The sequence below is a fragment of the Amphiura filiformis genome, chromosome 15, assembly GCF_039555335.1.
Source record: "Amphiura filiformis chromosome 15, Afil_fr2py, whole genome shotgun sequence".
Taxonomy (NCBI): domain Eukaryota; kingdom Metazoa; phylum Echinodermata; class Ophiuroidea; order Amphilepidida; family Amphiuridae; genus Amphiura; species Amphiura filiformis.
Genome location: NC_092642.1, coordinates 11,917,742 through 11,944,823, shown reverse-complemented (window position 1 = coordinate 11,944,823; position 27,082 = coordinate 11,917,742). Strand labels below are relative to the sequence as shown.

Sequence of the window (27,082 nt, the reverse complement as noted above, 5' to 3'; positions counted from 1 at the left end):
TGTGAAGAGTTGAAGTGCAGCTTCCTCATCTGGCCAACAATTGTACCTCCGTATCGCTTCAAATTGTGCATAAAAATCTTGCCATCTTTCCTTGCCATCAAAGTTGGGTGGTTCCTTCCTTTTCTTCCATGGCGAAAACCTAGATGCATATCCATCTACTTCTTGCCCACTTGAGTCACCATCTTCTCCGCAGGGTCCATATCTAGCAGCAAACTCTCGCTTACTCCTAATCCTTCGTCCTCGCTTTAACTTTGGCACAACTTCTTCTTTTCTTGTCACTACTTCCGAAGACTGGGTCATCTGATTCCCCTCTTCTGGCACTGTTGTTTCATTTAGATGGTCCTTCCGCCGTTCCTGTAACTCCATTCCCATAAGATGTTTGATGCGTTCATGTTCTCGTTTCTCTCCTTCCCATTTACATTCTTCTTCTTTCAATTGTTTTATTTCTTGCATATTCCTTTCTTTGGCTCTAATCCTCTCATCCAATTCTTTTGCATGTTGAGCCCCCATCTGTTCAACCTCCATAATCCTATTTTCCATCTCTCTCATCATCTCCTCTTTCTCGAACAATTCTTGCTGTTTCTCTGCATACCGCTGACTTGCTCTATTCAGATCCGCTAACATGGTGTCCTGTTCTTCCTGACTCCGTGCTAACTGTGCACACCTTTGTACCAAACTCTTGTTTCTTTCGTCCAACACCTTTAGGGCTTCAGAGTCTGCCTGCTTCTCCATTATTCTTTGCTGCTCGGCATCTAATGCTCGTTGTTCAACTTCTTTTACCTTCTCTCCTAACCTTCTATTAACTTCTTCTAACAGAACTACTTGTATGTCCGTGTCACTATCCTCCTGTTTTGCACCTTTGGCTTCATCCACAAGGTCATAAGGCTGGTGTGTAGTCACCTTCTTTCTCCGCATCAACTGCCTCCCTCTCTCGACTTTATGTTGCTTCTCTTCATCCGATGTGCTATCCCCAAGTTGCCGGGCCACCCTCTTATAATATGTCGACCTCCGTCTCCTCTCGGTCTTCCTCTTCCGGGCGCCTACATCACTAACAAGGTCCGAATCATTCCCAGGGTCACTCCTGAAGATACCTCCTTCATCGCTGGTTCCATCCCGTCGCGTCCTCTCCGTCTCCTCCTTTGCTGACCTAGATCCTATTGCTAGACTACTTCCTGGTTGCATCTCCCACCTCTCCTTCCATCCGGGGCTACTCTCGGCTCCTGACATATTGTTGATTGACACATATATTCCTTAACTGTTCCCCTTACTCTCACCCAATGTCACCACAATCCTTTCGGGTCCACAAAAGCTCACAACTTCTCCAAACATTAACAACCCAATCCCACCGCTGCCACCACTTGTAACGGGACCGAGCGGCTGGTGCTGATGTTATATGTGGTTATCAACTGGTTTAAGGGGTGGGTAGGCCAGAGCCGGAATCTGGCGGCGCACTGAGGCGTTGTGATGGACCAACTGGAAAGGGGACACGGTGACAACTCTCAGAGGTTCCTTTTATGATTACTGCTTTATTTCTCCACCATACTTTACTCAGTTAACATAGATCACACTTAGTGATAATCTTTACTCCTTACTTTGTCTTGCTCCTTACATAATCTTACAACAATCACCACATCACAGTTAATCCCAATTTACTTCATTTTGGAATACACGGCTACACTACACTAGCCCATAATGGAACCTGGATGGACTGGACTTGAGGTTTGACTACAACTCAGTCAACCAAGAAATGCTCATGCTCACAATATAGTCCAACCTTGAACTATATTCAAACTTAAGTTTAAAGTTGCATTTGGAATTGAAGCCACAAGATTGAAACTTTGAAACTTGTGAGCTCTTGAGAGAATTGAAACTGTATACAGGTGAATTGCGAAACTTGGATACGAAACTCGGATTGAATGAACTTGTGAGCTCTTGAGAGAATTGAACTGTATACAGGTGAAATGCGAAAAGGTGAAACTGCATAAAGACAAAAATAAATAAATATTTGCTTAGTTTCTACACATAAAATATAACATGACATTGCAACATACATGACCGGAGTGACTCACTGAATAATCTGACAGGTGACCCTTTTTTTTTTTTAACATCTCGCCAACTCCCATGAAAAGAACTCATAAAGGTCAAATTGGTATGAGACTATCACGACGCCAATTGACAAAGTATATCGAGGAACTCCTTTATCCGTATACTCGCCAATAATAACTCCCAACTGACAAAACCATTCAGCATAAGCACACTCATGGTCATTATCGAACATTATACATTATATATTAAAAGATCACACATAATATATTAAAAGACATGAGATAATCAATTATTACGAATACTTGCTACTGGTGCACTGAGTGAAAATGATAATGATATCTAATTCTCATTTATCACATCACATAAAAATAATACAAATGAGCAAATTTTGGGTTCATGTGTGTATTTCCCCACAACATGACAGTTTATGACCAACTCGCCCCATAACTCCTCAAAGAAAATCAAAACTCGCCAACACATAACTCTCTTGGCATGTGCGAACTTTAGATGCAGCAATTTGCGGCAATTGACAGAAAAGTGCACATAATATTCATAGCAAGGATACATCCTTATAACATACAATTTTAACAAAGCATGCAAAGGTATTTTGTGCTACATGTATAATATATCAAAACATTATGGACGAGTTACCTTCTTTTGGAAAATATTGATACTAACTAGTGAAGGCCTACTGGGCTCACAAAATAAATAACACTTTGATAACTTCCAAATAGAGGACCTACATATCTGGTTGAAAATAAAGGGGAATAAATGATAACTCGTCTGAACTCGACTTATACCTCGACTTCACAAACTCACATTTTGGAATGATATCTTTGGTGAAACAAGAAATCCCAATATAAAAATGTACCTATGTATTTGGTCCTGAATTAGGTACACAGATTGGTAGCACACATTATTAAAAATACATATTTTATATCTGACTCACTTTATGTGATCAGTTGTTGTACACATGATTATATATAGAAAAAAGCTGGTAACTTTATGTAACCAGACACACATTTGGCATATAAAATGGACGGGTTTCAATATAAAAAATATGACGCATAGACACACATAATTATGATACACAATAAAATTTGCATAATCAGCACCATATAAATATATGACACTCGAGTAAGGTACCACCTTAATTTTTAGCACATCACTGTAGCACCACATGACTATAGGCCTATGCGTACATGTCAACTAGGCCTTACTTTCAGAAAAAGCACCAATATTTCCTTTGCAACTCTTTGGTTCACATTCATCCTTAACTCGCTCGTCTTTACACTACAAAAATAGACAAATGTTGTTCCTTTACCACGTCCACCACCATGTTCATATCCAAACAATTGCAAATGGAATACGGTAATCCAAAATGTTATGATTTAAATACTGTCTCATTCACGCCAACCTACAACCTAATGAAACAATAATACTCATCCCTTGATACACACATTTAAATCTGGATTATGACTACAGTTCGCTTGCATCGCATCATGAGCTATAATAAATAATGGCATTTCTGCTCAGACATGATACCATTTCGCATAACTGACATTTATTCGCCTGCACATAAGTTCATGTAACATGATAAATGCATAATATGAAACACAGCGCTATCACCTATTTACTAGAATTTCACATGATTGAAATGTAAACATCATTGACATGAAACTGATTAATTTCTTTTAATCCGAAATTAATATTGGTAAGACATACACTTCTTTTGGCAATTTTGGTCACTTGAATTGACATAACAACATACAGAAAAGTAATTAACTAATTAATTATAAACATCCAAATAATCCAGGTCAACAACATCTTGGTCTATTTTTAGACAATATTTACAATGGCCTTATGCTTTATACGGCAACTATACTTGTACATGCACAATTTATAAAATGTTAAATCTCACATTGAAACCTGATTGGAAAATGACCAATGCACGGTCAATACGCTCGTGTTTCATCCAAACAAGGTCATTACCAACTCAATACATATTACTGACATCCTTTATCCACAAGCAGCACCTCTACGTGATACAAAAAGGGAAATTTTGGGAAGATTTCCAGCTCCGCCTGCTAAATTTCATAGCAAAGAATGACTATCGCCTTTTTACATGTAAATCTGAATACCAAAATTGCTCGCATAAAATCCTATTTTACACCGCCAAAACGCTATCCAAAACACTCGCCTCAGGTCCCACTGGATTCCATACATGTTATATTTTTAAGATTCATAATCAAAATTTACTATTACCTGGAAACCTCCCGTTTCTACCTCGATTTCTGTCTGTAAATACACGCAAAAATATTGTTTCGCAACCCTTCAAAATTCCACACCATAACAAATCTCGATTATCAGCCAACTGCGCAATCGTTGACATGTGCGATTACTGTAAAGTGCGCCATCGCGGTGACTTTAGACGGGTGTCAGACAGGATTTGTCTTCTCCCTTTTTTATGACATTTGTGACAATTTCGAACCCCCGCTACAGTATAATTACCGTAAAAGTACGGTAGAATGCCCATAATCCTGTATGGAATGCGGTAGAAAGCCCGTATTGTGAATTGACTACGTAATGATCAGACACTCGTCGGTATAGGCTAACTGCACGTATTAATAACTACTTTCGAAAGATTAGTCAGAAGTCACCGCCTGATATTCGTGGCTCTTGAGCCACAGTATCTCTAGGTAAATTTATACCGTATTGCAGCAAAATCAATTCCGGGTTAGGTTTATTTCATTTACATAGTAATAAATGTCAATAAACTTTTAGGTATAAGGAAACGAAACTGTTAAAAAGCTTGGATAATCATTCTACACCAAAATCTATAGCCTTGCAGCGTGTGTGTCATTATTAGCTTCTTGGTACAGAACAAGGAACAGCCTCAGGATCTGCCAAACTAATGCAACTGAACTTTGAAAAGCCGAGGTAAGTTGTTTATATTGCATTTCTTAGGAATAATGAATGCAAGTCTGTTGCCCCATAATGTAATCTCTGCCTAACTTTCTTACTAGTTTAATTAAATGAATTTCTTGACCCTAAAAACCTATGACTACCCAGATAACACACGGACGTCGGTCCGACGTCGGATATAAGGAGCTAGCAAAGTCGACTGGACGTCGGGATTCGTGTCGGGTGCTCATCGGGGGTGCATCCTGCCGTCGACACGTAAAAGACGTTGTTCCAACGCTGGGCCGTCGTTTTGCCTACTGTCATGCCGATTTTATGCCGATGTTTAAAAGGGTTGTCCCGACGTGGGACCAACTTTTTCATGTCGACTTGAAAAGGACGTCGTTCCGACTTAGGGGACAATGTTTTGCCGGCTACGGACCTTACTTATGCCGACGAGAAAAGTACGTTGGATTGTTTTAGGGCCAACTCTTTGCCTACGCTAGTGCCGATGGTATACCAACATAAAAAGTATGTTGGTTTTACTTACACTTTTTGCCAACGGTCCTGCTGATTGTATACGACATGATGGTCCGACTTCGTAAATTACGGCAACGGAAGTTGTGAAGGCATCGTATTGAGGAGAATCCTAGTTGTAAACACATAAAACCATGACGTAGTCATACACCGACCATGATAAAGTAAAGTACATCATGTAGTAAATGTATGACCCCGTGGTTAAACATGTTTCTGTTGACCGTTTTCTTTCACAAACATCAGCAAACGTCTGTGCCTACCTGTTTCGAGATTTAAAAAAGATCTAATATAGCAATACATTATAGGCTCTAACTGGTTACACATGAGTGAATTTGATGTAGTTTAATAGGTTTACACGTTAAAAATTCAAACTGGAAGAAAAATATTTAGAAAATACTTACTTGAACCTGCATAGGCCTAAGCTAGATCCTTCTACTTCTACGCAAGTGCTTGTCAAAGCCTGCTCGGCAACTAGACAACACTTATATCTCCTCATCACTCTTCATTGAATACGAGCAGCAATCATATAAACAGTATAATGTACAGCCAAAAAGATATAATATTATCCATAACTTCCAAAAAATATTAACGATATAGGCCTAGCGCTTGTCTCTTTGTGCCATTTGAATTTCAACTGCCACGCACTGATGTATGTAATTCTACGTAGCGTGCATTGGCTGTACATGTTTACGGCAACGGAGGCCAAAAGTTCACTTCCAACACTGGGCAACAGGGGTTAAGATCAGTTCAAATATTATAACGGTTTTGTATAGTCTCATCACCCGTGAGCTGCCTACTCATTTCAAAACAAACATCGTCATGATAATAGCTAGCCTATGACTGGGTCATCATTTCAACTCTAAAATCGAGATTATAATATTGCTAGTAGGCCTAGGCATGTGCCTATTTATTTTTGGGGAAATCTTTTTGTTTTGCGTTAGTCATTTACACAGGTTATTATTATTATGACGTGAGTTTTAACATTGTTCAACACATTATTAGTATAGCACTTTCGACCAGGTAATGTAGGCCTACAGAACAGGTATAAAGATGAGCCATTGCCGGGGGGTGCTATGAATTAATTAATAGGCCTACCCCATTCCAGGCAAAGACATTTTTAACCCAATTTTGCAATTTAAATTATGCAAATAAAGATCGTCCTATACGTATATAGGCCTATACGGTTCACCATCGTTGGACCAACGTTTTACCGACTACCCATAAAAGACGTCGTTACTCGACCGTAGGTCCGACTTTTTTCCGACTATGCATGAAAGACGCCGGCTGACTGTTGTTGGCCCGACGTCCTTCCAACTATCTGAAGAAGACGTCGTTACATTGCCGTAGGCCCGACGCCGTTCCGTAGAAGCAAGGGCGACTCCGACGTGTTCCCACCATGTCCAACCCATTGCCAACGTAGGCCCGACGTATCGGTGTTTACTGGGTAGACACCAAAATCACCATTCTGGATTGAATCTAAAAGGAAGTTATATCCCATAATATAAAATGGCGGCCATTTTTGTACGACGTCTTGATTTTCTCAAAACCCTCACCCGGAAGATTCTGAAAGAAGACAACCTAAGTTATACAGGGTGTCCCTGAAAGAACTGTATCGTCGGAAACTTAATTGTTGGGTATTTTAACGCCACAACTAAACGTAACTAAATACTTGGTGTGGTTGAGGAATAATCAGCTATCACATACTTTTTGAATTTTGACTATTGACCATACCGTTCTTGAAATATAAGAATTTGACGAAACTATCTCATTTTCAAGCCTTTCCACGGATTCAAATATCAATCGATGATCTATATTGAGTGCTAACGCTATCTTTATTTAATAATTCGTCTCAAAGCCCCACGCGCATGTGTCTGTTGTCAGATAGATATTGACTCTGTGGAAATGATGGAAAATTAGGTAGTTTCGTAAAATTCTTTTATTTCAAAAACGGAGCGGTCAATTGTAAAAATTCATATGTTTCACAGCATCATCAGTTATTTAGTTACGTTTGGGGTTATGCGTTAAAGTACCTACTATTACTTGTCCGAGCTTTCAGTGAATTCATGCATGGTGACTGTGAACTATATATATAACAAGATTGAACTTAGGTCTTATTGTAGTATTGAATTTCATTTTCATTTCATTTTCATAGAAATTAATGACAATGAACTGTTAGCTATAAAGCTTGGGTAACCATTCTTCACAAAAACCTAGCCACTGGCGGTGTGTGTCTGGCAAGTTACATGTACCTGGTATATGAATGAGAAGGAAAGTTACAAGATCTGGTGAACACTAATTCTACCAAGCTATAGTACTAAACTGTGAAAGTCTGAGGTAAGTTGTTTATATTGCAAATTGTGTAAAAGGATATTAATGGGAGGTGAGGGGGACGTGAGAGAGAAAGGAGAGAGAGAGGATAAGAGAATTATGAATAAACAGAATTCATAATTTTTGTGCAAAATTGGGTTTTGCTCATGTAGCACACAATAAAAGCCATTACCTCTTGGAATGGTAAAATGGCAACTAGGATTTAACGATTTTAACAAATTGGTAAACATCAGCAGTGGTGTCAAAATGCTTGACCAAAATGGTACTCATGAGTGGTATGAGAACAGCAAATACTAAATTTTCCCCCTTGGTAAGGATTAAGTTAAGATTTATAAAGAAAGCGGTACGTCTTGATGTAGATTAATCATAGATCATATATATAAGTTGTAAATAAATCAAAAAACGGGAAGTAAAACGCAACTTACTATGCTATATTGCGTCAAGAAACACCGGACTTCTTCATTCATCTGACTAATGGTGGCGTCGAGAAGTAGTAGGCGTATCGGTAATAATAAACGTTTAAAAGTGGGTAGAAACGTTTAAAAAAGGGATGATTATTGTGTAGAAAATTGACAACAAAATTAGCAAAAACATTTTTTTTTACAATTTTGCCAAATTTACAATACATATTTGCTCAAATAAGAGAATTTTACCCCCAGATGAAATAAGGCACATTTTACTCAAAAGTTTTGCTGGCATATCCGTCAGGAGTATCTCCATTTATTTGTAAACCAGAATTGGATTTAACTTCAGCTTATCCAATAAAATACGGACCCAAAGGGTACCGTTATAATACATCAAACTTGGCTTAACTTTTCAAGAGAAAACTTCTCAAGAGAAGTTATACATTTATTGTATTGTCAATCCTTTAGTATAAATTCCTTAGAAAAGTGCATATACATTAATCCTACTTTCCTGAAGCCGGAAACATTCAGGAAAGTAATCTGGATATTTGATATATTTCGTTCAATTTCTCATGCACTATTTCTCAAATTTATTAGTTACGAATTATTACTATTAAACACTTTTAAAGTCATACCCAATGACCCCCCTTTTTTTTAGTTGCTGCTACCCAATGACCCCCTTTTTTTTGGTTGCGGCTACCCAATAACCCCCTTTTTTTCTAGATTTCCTAGAATAGCATCATCAAAATGCAACAAAATAATGCCGAAACTTACAAATTTTGCTCCATTTTTTCAAAATTATGCCGAAACTTGCCGTAAAGCACTCAATGTATAATAGTCATATAATAAACGATAGAAATGACAAAACATACTAGCGAGTTAGGCTACCTGCGGTGCCTAACTCAATAATTACACACAATATGGCAACTTTGCTTTGGCTGCCAAGCCAACGCATTTTGCATACCAGTATCTATATATCTATCCTTTGTTCCCAAAAAATGAGATTGTCGGCCATTGTAACGATATAATTAATGGCATTCAATGGTCATATATATTGCTCAGACAACATCATATCATTGGCAAGCTAATATTTTGAGAATGAAATAAGACGTTTAAAAGTGATATTCTGCAAAAACCAACTTAAGCGATGAGTTCCTTCGAACGAGACAGATTTGACTTAGAAAAAAGTTGACGTCATGAAATGACTGTGCCTGCTTTGCCAAAAGGGACTATAGACATTCTCAATGCACCTAATATATACTGTTGTTCACAGAAAAAACCTCTGAATTGAGTATTACAAATTTTTTAAAGTTTTTAAACATATGGATAAAATCAGCCGCTTCTTTTACTTATATATGGCGATCTGACCCCGAATAACCCCAAACTAACCCTAACCAAATTTCATGAACCTACGAAAATTTATACCAGTTTGAACCCTGATGAACCCGGATTTACCTTGACGTTTTTTGTCCAGTTTCCGTGGTCACCCCCAAATTTCATGAACCAACAACCCTCTACCTCTGACCTCTTTTTGCTCTGTTCGCTCTGCAAATTTATTTTGAATTCATTCAAAAAAGGGGAAATTCTCCCCTTGAAAAAGGGTATTTATTTATATGATCACATGCACCCTGTCAATCTTATGAATGCATCTAATTACCTATACATTCACTAATTTGGTAAAAACACGTCACCGTGGCAGTGGCACCCCTTTTAAATGTTGCCTTGCCCAGTTCTCCAAAACCCTGGCTCCAAGGAACCCTTTAACATGTTTAATTGAAGGCACAAACCTCACCCTAGCCAAAATGTTTGATTACCAAACCAATAAAAAATTTAATTACTATATGGTCTGGGTGCCCTCACTTCTTACCTAGTCAAGTACTTCATTGTCTGATATATTCTCTCTACCTGACAGTATGAATTATTCATGGCACAAATAATTTGCCCAATATTTTATTGTTATCTGATTCATTTTTTTCCAAAGCCAAACTGTCATGATCACATCCCGGGTTGATTGCCTGACAAATTCTCCCTACCTGACACACACTATGACTTATTCATGCCCCCAATAATTTGTCCAGTATTTTATTTGAGATCTCATTCAATTTTTTGATCCAGTGGATCACATGATTGCAACTAATTAAATATTCTTGAATTCTGACAAAACAATTATCACATCAGCAGTGGCACCTGCACCCTTTTTTATTTTGCAACGCCCATGTTCTCCCAACCCAACCAAATTTCCCTACCTAAACCATCCGAATTATTCAGGATACTAATCTTCCAATTTTATTTTATTTATTTATTTATTTATTTTTTCCATTCATGATAATTTTTATCTCTCGTACACAAAGTAAAAAGATGTTATGATCACATGACCGCAACTAATTAATCACTCATGAATTTGAAATTGATCAAGAGTAGAGCCTATTTAATCCAGCAACTTCGCAAGTAGTGGAGTTTCAGAACTCGATAGAGTCCATGTTTATAATTAATTTTAACTTTACTTAAAATTTGCTCACCCCGTTTTGACGTCCATGTCCAAGCAAGTATCCATGTACATAATCACAGTTGTAACCGGTGTTTGCCCAGCTGGCCTTCCCAAATTGCAATACTTGATCCCAACACGCAGATTTCGCCATCATCCGACCGTGATCGACAAATCGATCCCATGCACTCATTGCTGTGACTCGCTGCTAGCTGCTGCATGGATGCTCGCCTGGGGTTTCATTTACACCTTCCATTTCCGCTGAAAGATTCAGCATTCGGTAATTAACAGCCTTGACTGCTGCAGATTTTGCTGGATGAGCTACGTCTTGCCTTCCCGATCGGTTCAAAATTCTGCACCCCTAAATTTCAAAAATCCATCAAGGTGCTAAATATTTTGTGTTCCCATGACGGCCGGCTGCCATTCCTGTCATCAGTGTTTCTAGACACTAGTTGCCGACATATTTTGCGATCATGCTTCCTTCGTTCAGAATAATTTATAGCTATCATTTAGTTCTAACTACCTCTGATTATATCATTATAAAAGCAAATACTATTTCCTTGAAAAGAATAAGTTTTCCCTTCCATGGAAATAATTCTGTGTTAGAAAAATTTTCTTCACATTGGAGACCCAACCTTACTCCTTCCATGACAGATAGCAAATGTGCTTAATCCCTGACCAACTGGCAGTGTCAGAAGGTTATTGACCACTTCCCATTGGCTACTTCAAACAATAGACCCTAAACCTCATTGGCCCTTGCATAAAGCCATTACTAGGCAACCAATGAATAAATCAACCATATTGATTTGTCCACACACAAGCTTTGGACCAGGGTTAGTCTCTTTCACAGGAGGTAAATATGTTTATTGTATAGATACAATAAACTTTATTATTCTGCATTATGGCATTTTGATGATATAATTCTAGAAAACTAGATGTGATGAGGTAGCGGAACCTAGAAAAACGGGGGGGTTATCAGATAGAACATTAAAAAGGGGGTCATTGGCTAAGTTCAACTTCAAAAAATGGGTCTTTTGACAGGCAAATATACCCGGCACTTCCACATGAAAGTGGCCCCCTCCACATGTCGATATATTGATTGCACACAAAATTACAAAATAAAAAGTATGTTACTTGAACAACACGTAAGTCACTTTTTGGTTTCTAAAATTACAGATATATCTGAACAGTTATCACTAACAATGGCAACTTTGGAAGAAGTCAAACCAGATTTGGATAAAGCGCTTCAATATCTCAAGATGTGCAATGATTTTACAACCCACAAAGTGGGTAACGCCCTTCTGGCAATATATACAGCTGTCTGTGAATATGAAAATCGTAGTGTCCAACACAAAAAGGTGTCATATCTGGTGAGCCAAGGTTTTGGTCAACTGTTTGGTAAAATGTGGAGTGGATTGAGTGGCTTCCTGGAGAGAACAAAATGGGAAGAAGATGGATTTGCCAATTTGGAGCTCATGCTGAACACCTACTTCAATTTTACTGATTATTGCTCTGAGCTTGCTGTTGATTTAGGTAAACTTGGAAGCATCCCTCTGCTGTTTGCAGGCTTAGGTAAGCTTGAAAAATACTTTGAACAAAAGGAATTTGTAACTATACAGGGATTACTACAAGGCATGCTGTTTCTTCTTGACAATTCAATTTCTCTGTGCAACAGCAACCGCAAAATATACCGAGATGCAGGAGCAGTTTCCATCTTCAAAAGATACTTGAAATCCCAGAATGCTATGGTCAGAGTTGTTTCTCTAACTATCTTAGCGTATGTTGTTGATGAAGCAGAAAGTGCTATTCTTGCAACATCAGATGGAGGAGTGGCTATTCTTGTGCAGTGGCTGCATAGAGCTGTCAACTCCAGTGATCATAGTGCACAAATAGGCGGAATTGGAGCACGTGCTGGTGAGCTTCTTGATTGCCTAAATCACTTGGCAATAAATGACAGTAACAAACTTGAGATTGAGAAGCAAGGCTGTATTCCTAACATAGTGCGCATGCTGCAAGATGATTTTGATGAAAAGGATCAGTCTGTGGCTGCTGAAGCTGTGTGGAATCTGGCATTCAAGGAGTCAATCAGGACATCTCCTCAACTGCAAAAGGCAGTTCCATGTAAGTATATCATAAACAAATTGGGAGAGGAACCGCCGAGATCAATTCGCTACTTGCACAGTTCCGCCATTATGCACTATGTGCGGGAGAGCCTCGAACTGGCAGCATACATGAATGGGAATTGAACTAGTCATAACGTTCTGTGTAAGGTTACATAATTCTTCCTTTCATGTATGCTGCCAGTTCGAGGCTCTCCCGCACATAGTGCATAATGGCGGAACCGTGCAAGTAGCGAATGGGATGTCAGAGTGCAATTAGATATTAAAGAAATAAAACATGATACGTTCGGATTTTTTTCTAACAAACTAATTAGTATGACATAAAAGGATAGAGGTTTCAATTTAAAGATTTTTAAAATAAATTTTGTGGGTTTTGAGCTGACGTTTATACTCATGCTTAAATATGCAACTAATTGTCAGTCTGAGTAAGCATATGATGAGACATCTTATTAGAAATGTTAAAATTGTCACCATTTTCAATCAATTGAAAATTCTCAATCTCTAGTTTTGATTTTTGCATAACGATGATCACATTCGTTCACATGATCGGGGACTGTATAATTAAATATAAACACGAGTAATATGTCATAATTTGCAGTGTTGGATAAACTGAGAAAATCTGCAAACAGAAATCTTCGAAAGATCAGTGGTATTGCATTTTGGGAAATCAATGACAACCGACCTGAAGACTTGCCGACAAGAGAGAGCACTCAACAAGAGCTTCCGCCATCATATGAAGAAACCATTAATGAACCAAGACAGGCTACAGCAAGCACGACCAAGGTCATGGTTAGCTACCAGTGGGATTCCCAACAAATTGCAGTAAAGATCAGAGATGACTTGGTCAACAACGGTTTCAAAGTTTGGATGGATCTCACTCACATGGGTAAGACTATTTTTTCTTAATTGTATTTATGGGCTGGCATAGGGGCAAACTAATAGTACTGGTACATGGAGAGGGGAACACACGACCTACCCAAATCCCAGCGGCAGGTAATGACCAGACCACCAAGTGCGAACGTGTATTTAACTTGCAAGGCTCATGTTTGGTTTATATTTTTGTGGAGTTTTTCCCCAAATTCGATATTTTTGGTGATATATCAAGAAAGCGAATGCCAAAGGCAAATCTTTGGGCACATAACTTTGTTATTGTTGATACAGCACTTTTCCGCACACCTACGGTACCATTCGTTTTGGTGATTGACTAATACATACGTATATACATTTTGAAGAGGGCAGCCAAGCATGCCAAAAATACTTTCAAACCTTTGTTACAAAGATGTAGTCACCAGACATTAATAGGTCTCTTCCTCTACTACGATATGTTGCTGGGGATGTTTAGAGATACAGCGAAAAACATTGATGTTACAATTTTGTCTAAGGACAAACGTATATCGACTCGTTTATACATTACTACTTGTATTTACATATTTTACTACCTATAGGAGATGATATCCTGACCTCGATGGCCGAAGCTGTAGAGAAATCAGAGGTTATCCTCATGTTCATGTCAGAGACGTACAAGGACAGTCAAAGTTGCAGGACAGGTAATTTGCTTATGTAATCATAGATCTTAATGGATATTTAGCTTGTAAATTGATTTCAATTTTGATATTCTTAAATGAAATCTAAACCTTACAGCGCTTTTCACACCAAAAGTTTCAAAAGTTCAATTCAAAGAGAAAGGGGAACGATACAAGCATTGTAAGTGTGGGTGATTTCAAAATGTCCCGGCAAAATGTGCAAAACCAGCACCCCCCATCAAACCCGAAATTATTCCTAACATTGAATTTAAAAAAAGCAACCTGATGGTCTAAAGCCTAACAAAATGATTTTTGAGGGGAAATTACTGCAGTTAAACGCTTTGCTCACTTGTAGGAATGGAAAACTGCCTTGTTTAGGTTGTAAACATAATCGTTGGCAAAGCGTAGGGGGTGACGATACTAGCAGTTCGCAATCTATGTGTATAATATGCATGAAGCCCTTTGAAAAGTTTTCTAGAAACACGAGGAAAACGGTAATGAAATGTCAAGTGCGCGCAGCGCGAAAAATTTGATATTAACCATAGGCCTAGTGTACGTGCTATTAAAACATCCCTATTGAGTTTGCCGAATTGCATAGAAATATTTTAAGCACGGAATTTTAATTCTTACTGCACGGAATTTTAATCTCATTGCACAAACGTGCCAGGAGGCATGCACTTTAAAATAGTCCCTGAAATGAATGCACATCTTTCTTGATTCGGCCTGCCGGCAGATTGACTTTCTGGATCCGTACCTAATGAACAAACTATAAGATTTTAGTAAAACAAAACATAAGAGCGAAAATAGTAATGACATAATTTATTATTTAATGCATCACTGGTCCCAGCAGCTGGAGGAAGTTGGTGATTGTTCAACAGCTTACAGAATGACGAAGATGATGATCTCAGTTTATCATTATGACAATAATCTCAGTGAAAAAAAGATTGAAACGTTGCATGCTTTTCTGTTTAATTTGCAGAAGCAGAGTATGCATACAAGAAGAAGAAGAAAGTCATCCCACTACTTGTACAAGAAGGCTATGATCCAGATGGATGGTTAGGTGCTATACTGGGAACGAAGCTCTATTACAAGTTCTTCACTGAGGATCTCATGGAAACAGAAATGTCAGCACTCTTGAAAGCTTTGACGGAATCAGCACAAGATGCCAAAGCACATGATCATGATGATGAACCTGATGGTACGTTTCCAGTAGATAAAGCAATACAGGGCACGTTCTTGCTAGCTTTCTAATTAATTTGTTTTTAAAATTCTTTGCAATCATAGGCGTAGATTCCGGGGGGATGGGGAATACCCCCAATATTTTGCCATGGGATGCTCCATACAATCACACCCCCCAATGTTGACGCCTGATAATGGCTTTCTGACCAAATTAACCTCATATTTGCCCATTTAAGCCCCAAAAGTGCAAATTTTCGCGCGAATCGCGCGCATTTATTCTACTTTTCTCGCCCAATTATACCATGAACTTATTCTGTCTCCAAAAGATGCTGGATTGACTATACTTCAAGAATATTTTTCCAACTCCATTCCCCCCAATGTCAAAAAGAAATCTACGCCACTGTTTGCAATGGTCAGTTGAAAAAAATATCAGTCCTCTATAAACCCAATACTAGCAAAGCACCGTTTTAACATGAATGAAAGTTTTAACATGAATGATAAAATCAGGGATGCCATGGAATCAACGGCAGCTTGCAAAAACAGCAGTTACTCGCAGGGGCTATAGAGGATTGTTGACCCAAATTGTTTTTCGCCAGGCCCAGGGTGCTCAAGAATCTAGTGGGTGGGGTGTGTGTACTGTGTGGTGGTCACAACTCTTTGCAAACATGAATTTTCTAATGGCAGTTGACCATACCATCTGTGATCAAGCCATCAGACAAGATGGTGAAAGCTAAGAATTTGTGAGTGAAGTTATAATATTGGATTTGACTAACATAATCAAATTTGGCTTTTGGATTATGAGGTATTGTTCAAAATCTAGACAACGTTACATTTTGACTGTAACTAAGGAGTCACAAAACAAATTATAACAAGGGCCAATAAACTCCTTCCATACAGACTTTGATTCATAGTGAGAAAGTATATTATATTTCACCAAATGTGATATTAAGATAATGTGAAACCAGTACTAGTAAAATATACTTATTTAATTTCAACAGGTCCAATCATAGCTACACAGGAAACCAATTTCCATGCTGCTGCACCCTCACCAAACTCCACGTCACCTGTTTCACCAAGTTCCAAGTCACCTGTCAGTAACTGGACTGCTAAGGATGTCCAGGATTGGCTGAAGAGGGAGAACCTGGGCAACCAGCAGAGTTGTTGTCTATCAATCAAAAGAAACAAACAAAACTTATGTAATACACTGCACGGCCTCGATGGCGCCCATCTTGAAGAAATGTACCAGGAGTACAGCAGCAACGCAAACAAATTCAAAGACGAGATGAGATCAGATTATCAAATGAATGGCAAGGTGTGTCTCAAGTTTACAGTTGCCCTCAAAAAATTGTTTCAGAAATAATTTGAGTCTTAACTGAAATAAAACTTCAGCTTGGATGAGATTTTGTATCTAGGGTCTTTGATTTTGTTCAATAAAACGCATGTATTGGCCGCATAAGGAATAACGGGCGTAATTTTCACCAATGAAAAAAAATTTGTGATCTATCAAAAAAACAAACCTTTTATGTCAATTTTAAATTTAGGCAAAATACATCAAAAATGGTTCAATAATTTTTTGGTCAATACCGTTTTTACTATAAACCACCTAACCATTGTTAATGCTATTTCAGACACATGGTCCAAACACTCCAAAGAAAGAATATGGACATATACATGTATATATTTTGTTGAAATGATTTCAAATATTGTCAAAGTATGTGTGAAACTAAAATCTATTTAAATATTGAAAACTTATTTTGCTATATTATAGGCCGGGATTATATATTGGTAGCCTGCAAACTCAGAATAAATGTATTTGAATACTTACTTACTAATTATATGAGTTACTGGGAACTATTATTATTAATTGCATGTTGTGCGACTGTTGCCTCAATGTTCATCTTCCGTATACCCCTCCCCTTCCCAATCAATGTTGAGAAAAAATAATGGTGAAGATGAGCACATTGTGCATTACAACATTGTACCAGGGTATATAGAAGGGGACAATCTCCAATTAAACCTTCAAAGTTTTCGTACAATTATTTCTGAGATTGTATATTAGGTAGATCAGTTATACCTGGTCTTTGGAATGGAAATTTTTGGTGATGTCATAATTTTCGCTTTTCATTTTAAGTTCAATTTCTGATAATATCAACAATAATTCTTGATATTATTAACAACTAACCACGTTGTTGTAGTCATGTCACATCCATTCAAGCATGAAGGTACATGCAGGCGAGCTGTTCATTGTACTGTTGCAGTTCTTTCACTTATTTTGTAATGTATCATGTGACTGCATAATCCAGTTCTGATTGGTTGATAATCTGAATCGGGATCTAGGAATGATATTTGTAAATTTCCTGGTGAGTCACCAGTATTTTAAAATAACTGCTGACAACACTACTGGTGACAAAACCTTTTCTATCTCAGTGCCTATTATATTATGGAACAAACTCCCCAAATCAAAACAAAAGCATATGCTCAAAACACGCTTGTTTCCTCTTCCTGTTTTTCTTTGCTGTATTTCTAAGAGGTGTAGTTAGTGTAAAGTCTGCACAAAAAGCTATATAGCTTCAGAACTAATAATAATAGCTTTCACAATATTTCAACATAAAAAGAAGGATGATTTATTTACGCGCATTTTGATACCCAATTTGTACACAGCAGTGTTTTGAAAGAACAATACCCGAATTTAAAAGTTGCAGCTATTTGTATTGATTTGAAGATAATGGTGGGCTTTACGTGCTACAGTGCTGGCATAATAACCATTGATCGCTGTAAACTGCAACTTTTAAATTCGGGTATTTTTCTTTAAAAGCACTTTTTTAAAATTAAATTGACTATGCATCCATTGTGGAAGAGTTTATTTAAGGGGGTACTACACCCCTGCAAAATTTTGTGCATATGTTTGCATTTTTCTCAAAAATTATAGCGCATTGGTGACAAGTAAGATATGTATATTATAGGGGCAAGGACTACAACTACTGCACTGGAAATTTTATTTCAGCACAGACAACAGTTGTGGAGTTACAGTCAAAAATGAGGAAAACCAATATTTGATCAATAAATCAATAACTACTTGCCTTGAGTTGCTGAATTTTCAGTGCAGTAGTTGTAGTCCTTGCCCTATAATATACATATCTTACTTGTCATCAATGCGCTATAATATTTTGAGAAAAATGCAAAAATAGGCACAAAATTGTGCAGGGGTGTAGTACCCCCTTAATTTATTCAGTGTTAGTTAGCATGCGTCGCTGTATAAATTTTCTATAGATAGTATAACAAAGGATTTAATGTATTCTATTCATGTACTCTACTTGAATAGAATGAATTATGGTTTGTTATGAAACACACATCTGAGTTACTAGGATACAGTAAACAAAAAATATATAGGGCTAAAATGATTTACTAAAATGGTTTAAAAGCACTTTGTATGTAGGGATATTTTATAAGTTCAGGACATGAGGTGATAAACATATTTATGTACTTCATAAATTTGCAACAAAAAGAAGAAGACGGGTACTGATGAAAATCATGGTATTATATCCCCTTAAAGGGCAGGTCTATTGCAAAAACAAGTTTATCTCTATTCAAAGAGAATAATTATTACATTACAAGTTGACACTTGTTGCAATTTTTTATGCGTATTTCTCCTGAAAAAGGAGAAATTGTGTGGGTAAAGTTCAGCCTCGCGTGTTCTCGTGAAGCGTGTGTCCTCCCCCGTTTGGCTGATGAAGTAGGTAAATGAAGCGGACACTATTCGCTACTTGCACGGTTCCGCCATTATGCACTATGTGCGGGAGAGCCTCGAACTGGCAGCATACATGAATGGGAATTGAACTAGTCATAACGTTCTGTGTAAGGTTACATAATTCTTCCTTTCATGTATGCTGCCAGTTCGAGGCCCTCCCCGCACATAGTGCATAATGGCGGAACCGTGCAAGTAGCGAATATCATGCTCTCATCATACAATCACAATCACTTTGACAAGTTTGACATTAGCAACAATGAGTTGTACTATCATTTACCATAACAATGCTGCATAACAATATGCAGACTATTGTTTTCATTTCGTAAACAATGCGCACACAGTATTGTTACTATGCGTTTGCTTTGTAATATTTCATCCAACTGAAAATATAATTACTATAGCATTGCAATATACAGGGAAATCAGATACATGAGTTTGTGGACTTAACACGGTTTATATGCTAGTCTCAGATGAAATAATTCTAAGCTCAAATTATGTATTTATTTTTTAGGCCTAATATTTCTCATGATATTGATATACATATGAATTGTAATATCACAATTTACTAATACCCGGTATATAAAAAAAGAAGCGGCTGATTTTATCCATATGTTTAAAAACCATTAAATTTGTAATACTTAATTTGGAGGTTTTTTTCTGTGAACAACAACAGTATACGTTCTGTCCATTGAGAGCGTTTATAGTCCCTTTTCTCAAAGCGGGCACATCTCATTTCATGACGTTACATTTTTTCTAGGCTAAATCTGTCTCGTTCGAAGGAACTCACCGCTTAAGTTGGTTTTTGCGGAATATCAATTTTAAACGTCTTATTTTCTCAAAAAAGGAGTCATTTTCATTGTCCTCATAATATTAGCTTGCCAATGATATGATGTTGTTTTTGTAATAGACCTGCTCTTTAATAATACATAATTACATGATGAGAACCCGAAGATCTTAATACTAAAGTCTGCACAAAAAGTAACGCAGTGTTATAAATACGCCTATAGCTTCAGAACTAATAATTGTTTTCACAATACTTCAACATAGAGAGAAGGATGATTTATTTACGCGCATTTTGATACCCCATTTGTCAAATGTCGTTCAATGTTAACAACACAGTAGTGCTTTTAAATAAAAACACCCGAATTTAAAAGTTGCAGTTTACAGCGATCAATGGTTATTATGCCAGCACTGTAGCACGTAAAGCCCGTCATTAGAGACCTTGCGAAATGAAGTTAGAAACCACAAACTTTAACGTCTAGAGGATTATAGAGGATTACGTATTCAAAACCACTCTGCCATTAAAGCCGCTTGAAGTTAAAGTTAACGCGAGAATCTATAGTGTAAATTAAGATGAAAATACGTCATAATTTAGAACAATAGTTTGTATATTTCCTCATAGACTACATAATTACCACTTATGTATTATCTTAATAGACCAATTATTGGAAATCTAATTTGGTTTGGGTTAAAAACATGCTACATGTTGCTGAAAATTATTGATTGAATTAGATCAAAATAATTTTTGTTCCAAACGTCACACTTGATATATATACTTTTGTGTGTGCTCATGACGTACACCAAATCAGTTTGCGGAACCAAGTTTTGGCTTGACTTCAACGCCAAGGGGATTAAGTTCCCGTAAAAATGGCCTGGTTGTAATCTGTTTTACTTGAGCCAGCAGTATACGATACTTCTGAAAGAGTAAAGCAGGTGCACAACATTTTTATGTCATAGGTTGTGCCTGGTATGAGAGGGGGTAGGGAGGAGGAGAGGGAGGGCATTGGAAGTGGAGGAGATGCTTTGCCGGTAGCCAAGGGGGGGGGGCAGCTCCCCCGTGGGACATATTGTCCTCCTTCTTGACCCTTCCCTTTTTGATGCTGACCGCAGTGATATGTTACGCTTTTAGGCCTTTTTCTGCCATTTTAAGCCCATTTTTGTACAAACGTTTCCCTTTGAGAATCGGCTCACGCCCTCATAACAGAAAAACCCTGACAAAGTCACTGGTGAGGGGGAAACAGGAGTGCGAGTGGGTAATTATAGGAGGGTCAAGTTTGAGAGCGCGAGTACAGATAGATGGGAGAAGGAGGGGGAAATATGGAGAAAGACGGGAAGGGGAAACAGGAGGGGAAGGGGAGAGAGATTCAGAAGGAGGGGAAAGAAATAAAGAATATGTATTTCATTAGGCTTTGCGTAGTAAATTGGAATATGAAATTGACAAAGCTGACGAGCCATTATTAAATAATAGGCCTAAAACTATCGTAAGAATATTAATTGAAACGTATAGCTAGTTTCAAAATAATATGATAAGGAGATTAACGCTGGGTCCCGACATAATCCATGTTGAGTGGTATCGCGAGTTCATTCATGTTTACTCAAACGAAGCTCTTAAGGTAGAGTATTTTGTCTTGAAGTGGGACTAATAACCACTTGACTAAACAAAAGAGAGACAGTTTGATGTAGTCGGTTACAAGCTCTTACACATTGAACAGTCTGAACCTTCTGACAGCTGAACAGTCTGAACCTTTTACGCAGGACTACCCTCAAACAACCACCCTCTATGCTAATCCTCATAGTACCGGTAATCTCAATTCTACGAACTATGATGCCCGGAGCTTCAATCAACACATCGTGGCCAGATTAAACTCTGTGGAAATGGAACTTCTAAAGCTGAGGTGCAGCAATCTTGAGGACCAGAGCAACCATGTCCATAGTAACCGAACTGCACAGCTTAATCTTGAAGAGCAAGTGAAACGCTATGGGAAGCAGCCGTGGACTGAAAACCATCAAAGAACATATGTCCACAAGGATTCTTTCTTGAACCCTAGTCTTTCCCAACAGACGGACGGTGAGCAGAGCAACACATCTGGACAATTTGGTCCCTTCCCAACAGTGTTAAGTCAACATGATACTGCTGACATGTATTGCTCCCAGCAAACATCTGCACCTCCACGATATTGTGCTGGAATGCCTCTATCTACCTCACAAGGTCATCCTCAGGGCATGACACCAGCTGTGTTTACTAAAGCAAAACAAGTACCAATGACTACCTCTACTCAGCAACAGTATGTTGGTAGACCAACCAATGCCTATTTGAGACAGCTTGCTGACACCTTATATGCACAAGCATGTGCGCGTGTGGGCACAACACCATCTCTTGATCCTACACATGTGAAGTATATCACCCCACATACATCAGTCCAAATTCCTGGAAAGAGCAACACTAGCATAGCTATCCATCAGCAACCACAATGTAACAATGTGAGAAATGTTAGTCACGCACTGTCTCCTGTAAGAATGCAGTCAAAAAGAACTCCAACTACCAGTGAATTATATAGTTCAACAAGGAACATGCCTGAGTGTATGCCTCCAAGTCTGACTACGAAAGAAAGCAGCGGTTCCTGGAAATCTGCGTCTCGCGTGAATAAGGGCAATTGCTCAAGCTTCACCTCACCCATCACTGCCAATTTACAGACATCTGAGATAATCAAGAAGGATAATGAGTCTAACCAAAATGTGCAGGAGTCTTTTTTAGTCCACGGACGAGCCTCAACCCAAACGTTTCGGAAAATCCATCACTAACGAACCATAAGCTCCAAAATGTACCTGCTAAAGCAGAATCCAGTGTCTGTGATGTACAGAAGTTAAGACTTGCAACCTTCAATATCAAGAATCTCAACGCAAACCTCCTCGCAGTACAGGACATGCTAAAAGAAACTGACATCATAGCCATTCAAGAACATTGGCTCTATAACTATGAGCAAAAACTTTTCAACACAATTGATCCCGCTTTCAGTGATTTTGTGCGATCTGTTGATGATCTTCATCCCATAAGCCCATATCAAAAACCAAGGGGCTTTGGAGGAACAGCATTCATGTGGAGAAAGTCCCTCGATGACAAAATCACGGAGCTTCCAGATGGTGACGAGAAAGTTATGTGTATTGAAGTCAATGGCTTGGCACAAAAGCTCTGTCTAATCTGCGCCTATCTGCCTTGCAGAGGAGGTGTATCAAGTTGCGAGCAATCTTACCAAGAAGCTCTTGACAGTATCAGAGAGATCTACACTAAGTACCATGATACTCACACTATTATACTCATGGGCGATCTTAATGCCTCCATCAAAAAATGTAACCCGAACTCCAGAGATGCAGCCCTACTTAGAGCATGCAACGAGTTGAAAATTTCTACCGAGGTTCCCATACAAGATACATTCTTCCATGTTAATGGCAGGGACTCAAACCAATCTGACTATATCCTTATGCGCTCTGACGAGAGACATCTTTGCCACAAGTATACTACCATGGGGTACAACTTGATTTCTACCAATGTGTCTGATCATGTTCCAGTCAAGGCTGAGATTAGCATCAATGTCAATCTTTCCAATGGGAGAGGAGGAACTGTCAGCAGATCTTTCATGACCCAACCTAAGATAAAATGGTCTAACATTGACCTGAACAAGTACCAAGTCCTCACTACAGACTCTTCTGTACATACTGGCCATGTGAGGGATAATTGTGACCTTGTTTATGCTGTGGAAAATCTCACTACAGCACTCAACAAAGCTGCAAATGATAGTTGCTATGTTCCACCAAAGAAGCCTAAGAAGTCTAAGAAAGGACTTGATATTTGGACACCAGAAATAGCCCAACTTGTGAAGAACAACAAAGAAAAGCATGGTGCTTGGGCTGAAGCAGGCTCTCCTCGATCATTAGACCAATCTTCGCTCATCAATATGAAGAAAGCAAAGACCAAACTTAGATCCGCAATTAGAAGAACTAGAGCAGCTGCGAGACAAAGGGATTATGAAGAGATTATGCAAGCTACTAAGGATGACAACTTGCTGTTCTACAAGCTAATCCAAAAACAAAGATCCAATAAGACCTCCAACACAGATACACTTGTGATCAACGGAAATCAGATGATTGGAGACGATCAAGTGATGCTAGGATTCAAAGAACATTTTGAAAATCTTGCTACACCTCAGGAAGAGACAGACTTCTCGGATGACTACAAGCTGACCTCCGAATTCAAAGAAGGGCTTCTCTTTGACCTGTACAATAGCTCCGATCATTCCATTCCCGTTGAACCACTCAACATAGATGAAATCAAGCAGATCATCCGATCTTGTAAGAATGGTAAAGCACAGGATGCTGAGGGGATTTCTGCTGAGCATTTCAAATATGCTGGTGATGGAATCCTGAAGGATCTGATGTTCATCATTAACAGAATTATGCAGACCAAATTTGTCCCTCCAAAACTACTTCATGGTGTTCTAACTCCTATCTTAAAGAAGAGTAAAGACAAGAAAGATCCATCCAACTACAGGGGAATTACAGTCACCGCCGTCATTGGCAAACTCCTGGAAAAAGCTTGGCTTCTGAGAGCAAACCCCATCATTGAAGGAAACCAGAGCAGACTCCAGCGTGGCTTCACAGCAAAGTGTTCCTCAACTAATGCAGCCCTCCTGATTACAGAGTCCATTGCAGAAGCAAAGGATGCAAGGAAACCCCTTTACATTACCTTTTTGGACGCATCAAAGGCTTTTGATGTCGTAGACCACTCCATCTTGATGAATGAACTTCACAGAATGGGAATTGAAGGAGACTTATGGCTCATCCTGAAGCAGCTTTATAACAACCCAAAAACATCTCTGAAATGGAAAGATGCTTGCTCTGACCAATTCATTGTCCATCAAGGTGTCCGTCAGGGTGGAGCCTCTTCCGCACCCATCTATAAAGCATATACCAACCCACTGCTACACCAGCTGGAAGCTCACCATCAAGCCCACAAGATTGGAACCATCAACATCCCAGCCCCCACATGTGCTGATGATATGGCCATTTTAGCTCATCACCCTTGTGACATACAAGCTGCTATTGATTTAGTTGGAGTGTACTCGAAGAACCATCGCTACAAGATTAATCCAACCAAAAGTGCTACTCTGGTGTACAATACTAAGGTCAAGTCTCCAGATGAGTTGGAAATCAGTGAGATTTCATATCCAGAAGATTACACTCATCTTGGGGTCCTGAGAAACCAAGCTAACACTGTCAATATAGATGACAGAATTCAACTGGCAAGAAGATCTATGTATGCACTTATGGGCGCTGGCATGCATGGCAAAAATGGCCTTGCACCACAAATTTCACATCATTTATGGATGACATATGTAATTCCTAGGATGTTGTATGGACTCGAGGTTTCTTCCTACAAGTTATCAGATCTGTCCAAACTCGACGCTTTTCAGAGGAAGACGCTTATAGACAGCTTCAATTTCTACCAGAAAAACCTACCCCGTGTAATCAGGCTGTGTACGGGCTTCTGGGAGCAAAACCTATCCTTGCTGTTGTCCATCAGGCAACACTCAACCATTTTGGAAACATCCTCCGCAGTGAAGGCTCCATTGAATTAGATCTAGCTCAAAGACAGCTTGCTGTGAAGACAGAGAAAAGTAGGAGTTGGTTTGTACATATTAAGCAACTTCTGCTGAAATGTGATCTTCCATCCGCTTATGAGCTGCTGGTTGCCCCACCTAAGAAGATGGAATGGAAAACCAGAGTCACAGATGCAGTCAATTTTTACTGGGATCAGGAAACCAGAAAAGAAGCCTCTACCAAAACGTCTCTGAAATATCTCAATATTGACGCCCTGGAAATTGGTTCAATCCATCCTGTATGGCGAACCCTCTCAGCAAACACAAGGGAAGTTGAAATGGCTGCTGTAAAGGCTAGACTTCTTACTGGTACCTACGTATTACAAGCAAACCGTGCAAGGTTTAATCAGTTCCAAGTCGACCCAACATGTACAGTTTGTGGTGAAGAACCAGAGGGCAGGCATCACTTCATCCTTCGATGCAAGAATCTTGAAGGCAGTCGTGATGTACATATGAAGAAGATCAAGATCTACCTCCACAAGATATACAAGGATGATATTGTAGATGTCATATTGAGTGATGAGCAGACTCTACTTCAGATCATTCTTGACTGTACGCACAAATCACTTGATGATGATGCCATTTCTCCTCAACTGAGCACATTGAGTGATGACATTGAACCTATGACCAGACGCTTATGTTTCAGTCTACATGCGAAGAGAGCATCGCTGCTGAACATCTACATTGGTTAAGGCATGTGACTAGTATACCTAACTAGTCTCAGGTTAAGGCTACCCATATATTTTAAATATTTAAAATCTGTGGGCTATCCTTAACTAGTTTTTGGCATTGTGGCATTTTTTTTTTCCCAGCATGTTTATATATATTTGCATGCTTTTATTTGAGTGGCATTTTTTGAGCACTATTGAGCACTTTTGTGTATTTTTCGCGGTGACGGGAAAATGAACTTTTGACAATTGTTGTCTTTGTGGATACGTGTTTGAATGGACAAGTTATTATTGTGATAGAAGACTGTTCAATGCTGATGGTGGCGGGACGCTTTTTTGTGCACTTTTACGTGTCTTCATGTTAAATGGACATTTGCATTATGAAACAGACACAGCTGTATACTGTGGTGCGCCTGTATTAAAGGCGGAAAATCCTACCAACCAACCAACCAACCAACCATGCCCTTCTTTTGAACGCACATTGATACACATGTCCCGAGTTTAAGCGACAATACGATGTTGTTGCAGTAACCAACCATACGTTCGCGTTGGAGTAAATTTGAGCAAGAAATCCAATCGATATTTCTGAAGTTGCCGTTCCAGTTAAAGTAAATTTTCTAACTTCATTCCGCAAAGTCTCTATTATCTTCGCGCTTACTTCAAATCAATACAAATAGCTGCAACTTATAAATTCGGATATTTTTCTTTC

At 38.7% G+C, this 27,082-nt stretch overlaps 1 protein-coding gene across 2 annotated transcripts; it reads left to right on the top strand.

Moving 5' to 3' along the window:
* Window positions 1-4,872: 4,872 nt before the first annotated feature.
* Window positions 4,873-18,337, top strand: LOC140171256 (uncharacterized). Of its 2 annotated transcripts, XM_072194486.1 has the most exons (7): window positions 4,873-4,986; window positions 7,637-7,818; window positions 11,878-12,822; window positions 13,420-13,707; window positions 14,267-14,368; window positions 15,324-15,542; window positions 16,522-18,337. In XM_072194486.1, the coding sequence occupies exons 3-7, from the start codon at window positions 11,904-11,906 to the stop codon at window positions 16,881-16,883; spliced, it is 1,890 nt and encodes a 629-aa protein (XP_072050587.1). In that variant the 5' UTR covers window positions 4,873-4,986; window positions 7,637-7,818; window positions 11,878-11,903; the 3' UTR covers window positions 16,884-18,337. The 2 variants fall into 2 exon arrangements, with proteins under 2 accessions (XP_072050587.1, XP_072050588.1); XM_072194487.1 differs by lacking the exon at window positions 7,637-7,818.
* The last annotated feature ends 8,745 nt before the right edge of the window (window positions 18,338-27,082 follow it).

Bases quoted from the DNA above. Each gene is read 5' to 3' on its own strand.
- LOC140171256 (XM_072194487.1), top strand. From the start codon at position 11,904: ATGGCAACTTTGGAAGAAGTCAAACCAGATTTGGATAAAGCGCTTCAA. The intron at 12,823-13,419 runs GTAAGTATATCA...CATAATTTGCAG, and splicing joins ACTGCAAAAGGCAGTTCCAT to TGTTGGATAAACTGAGAAAA. The intron at 13,708-14,266 runs GTAAGACTATTT...TACTACCTATAG, and splicing joins GATGGATCTCACTCACATGG to GAGATGATATCCTGACCTCG.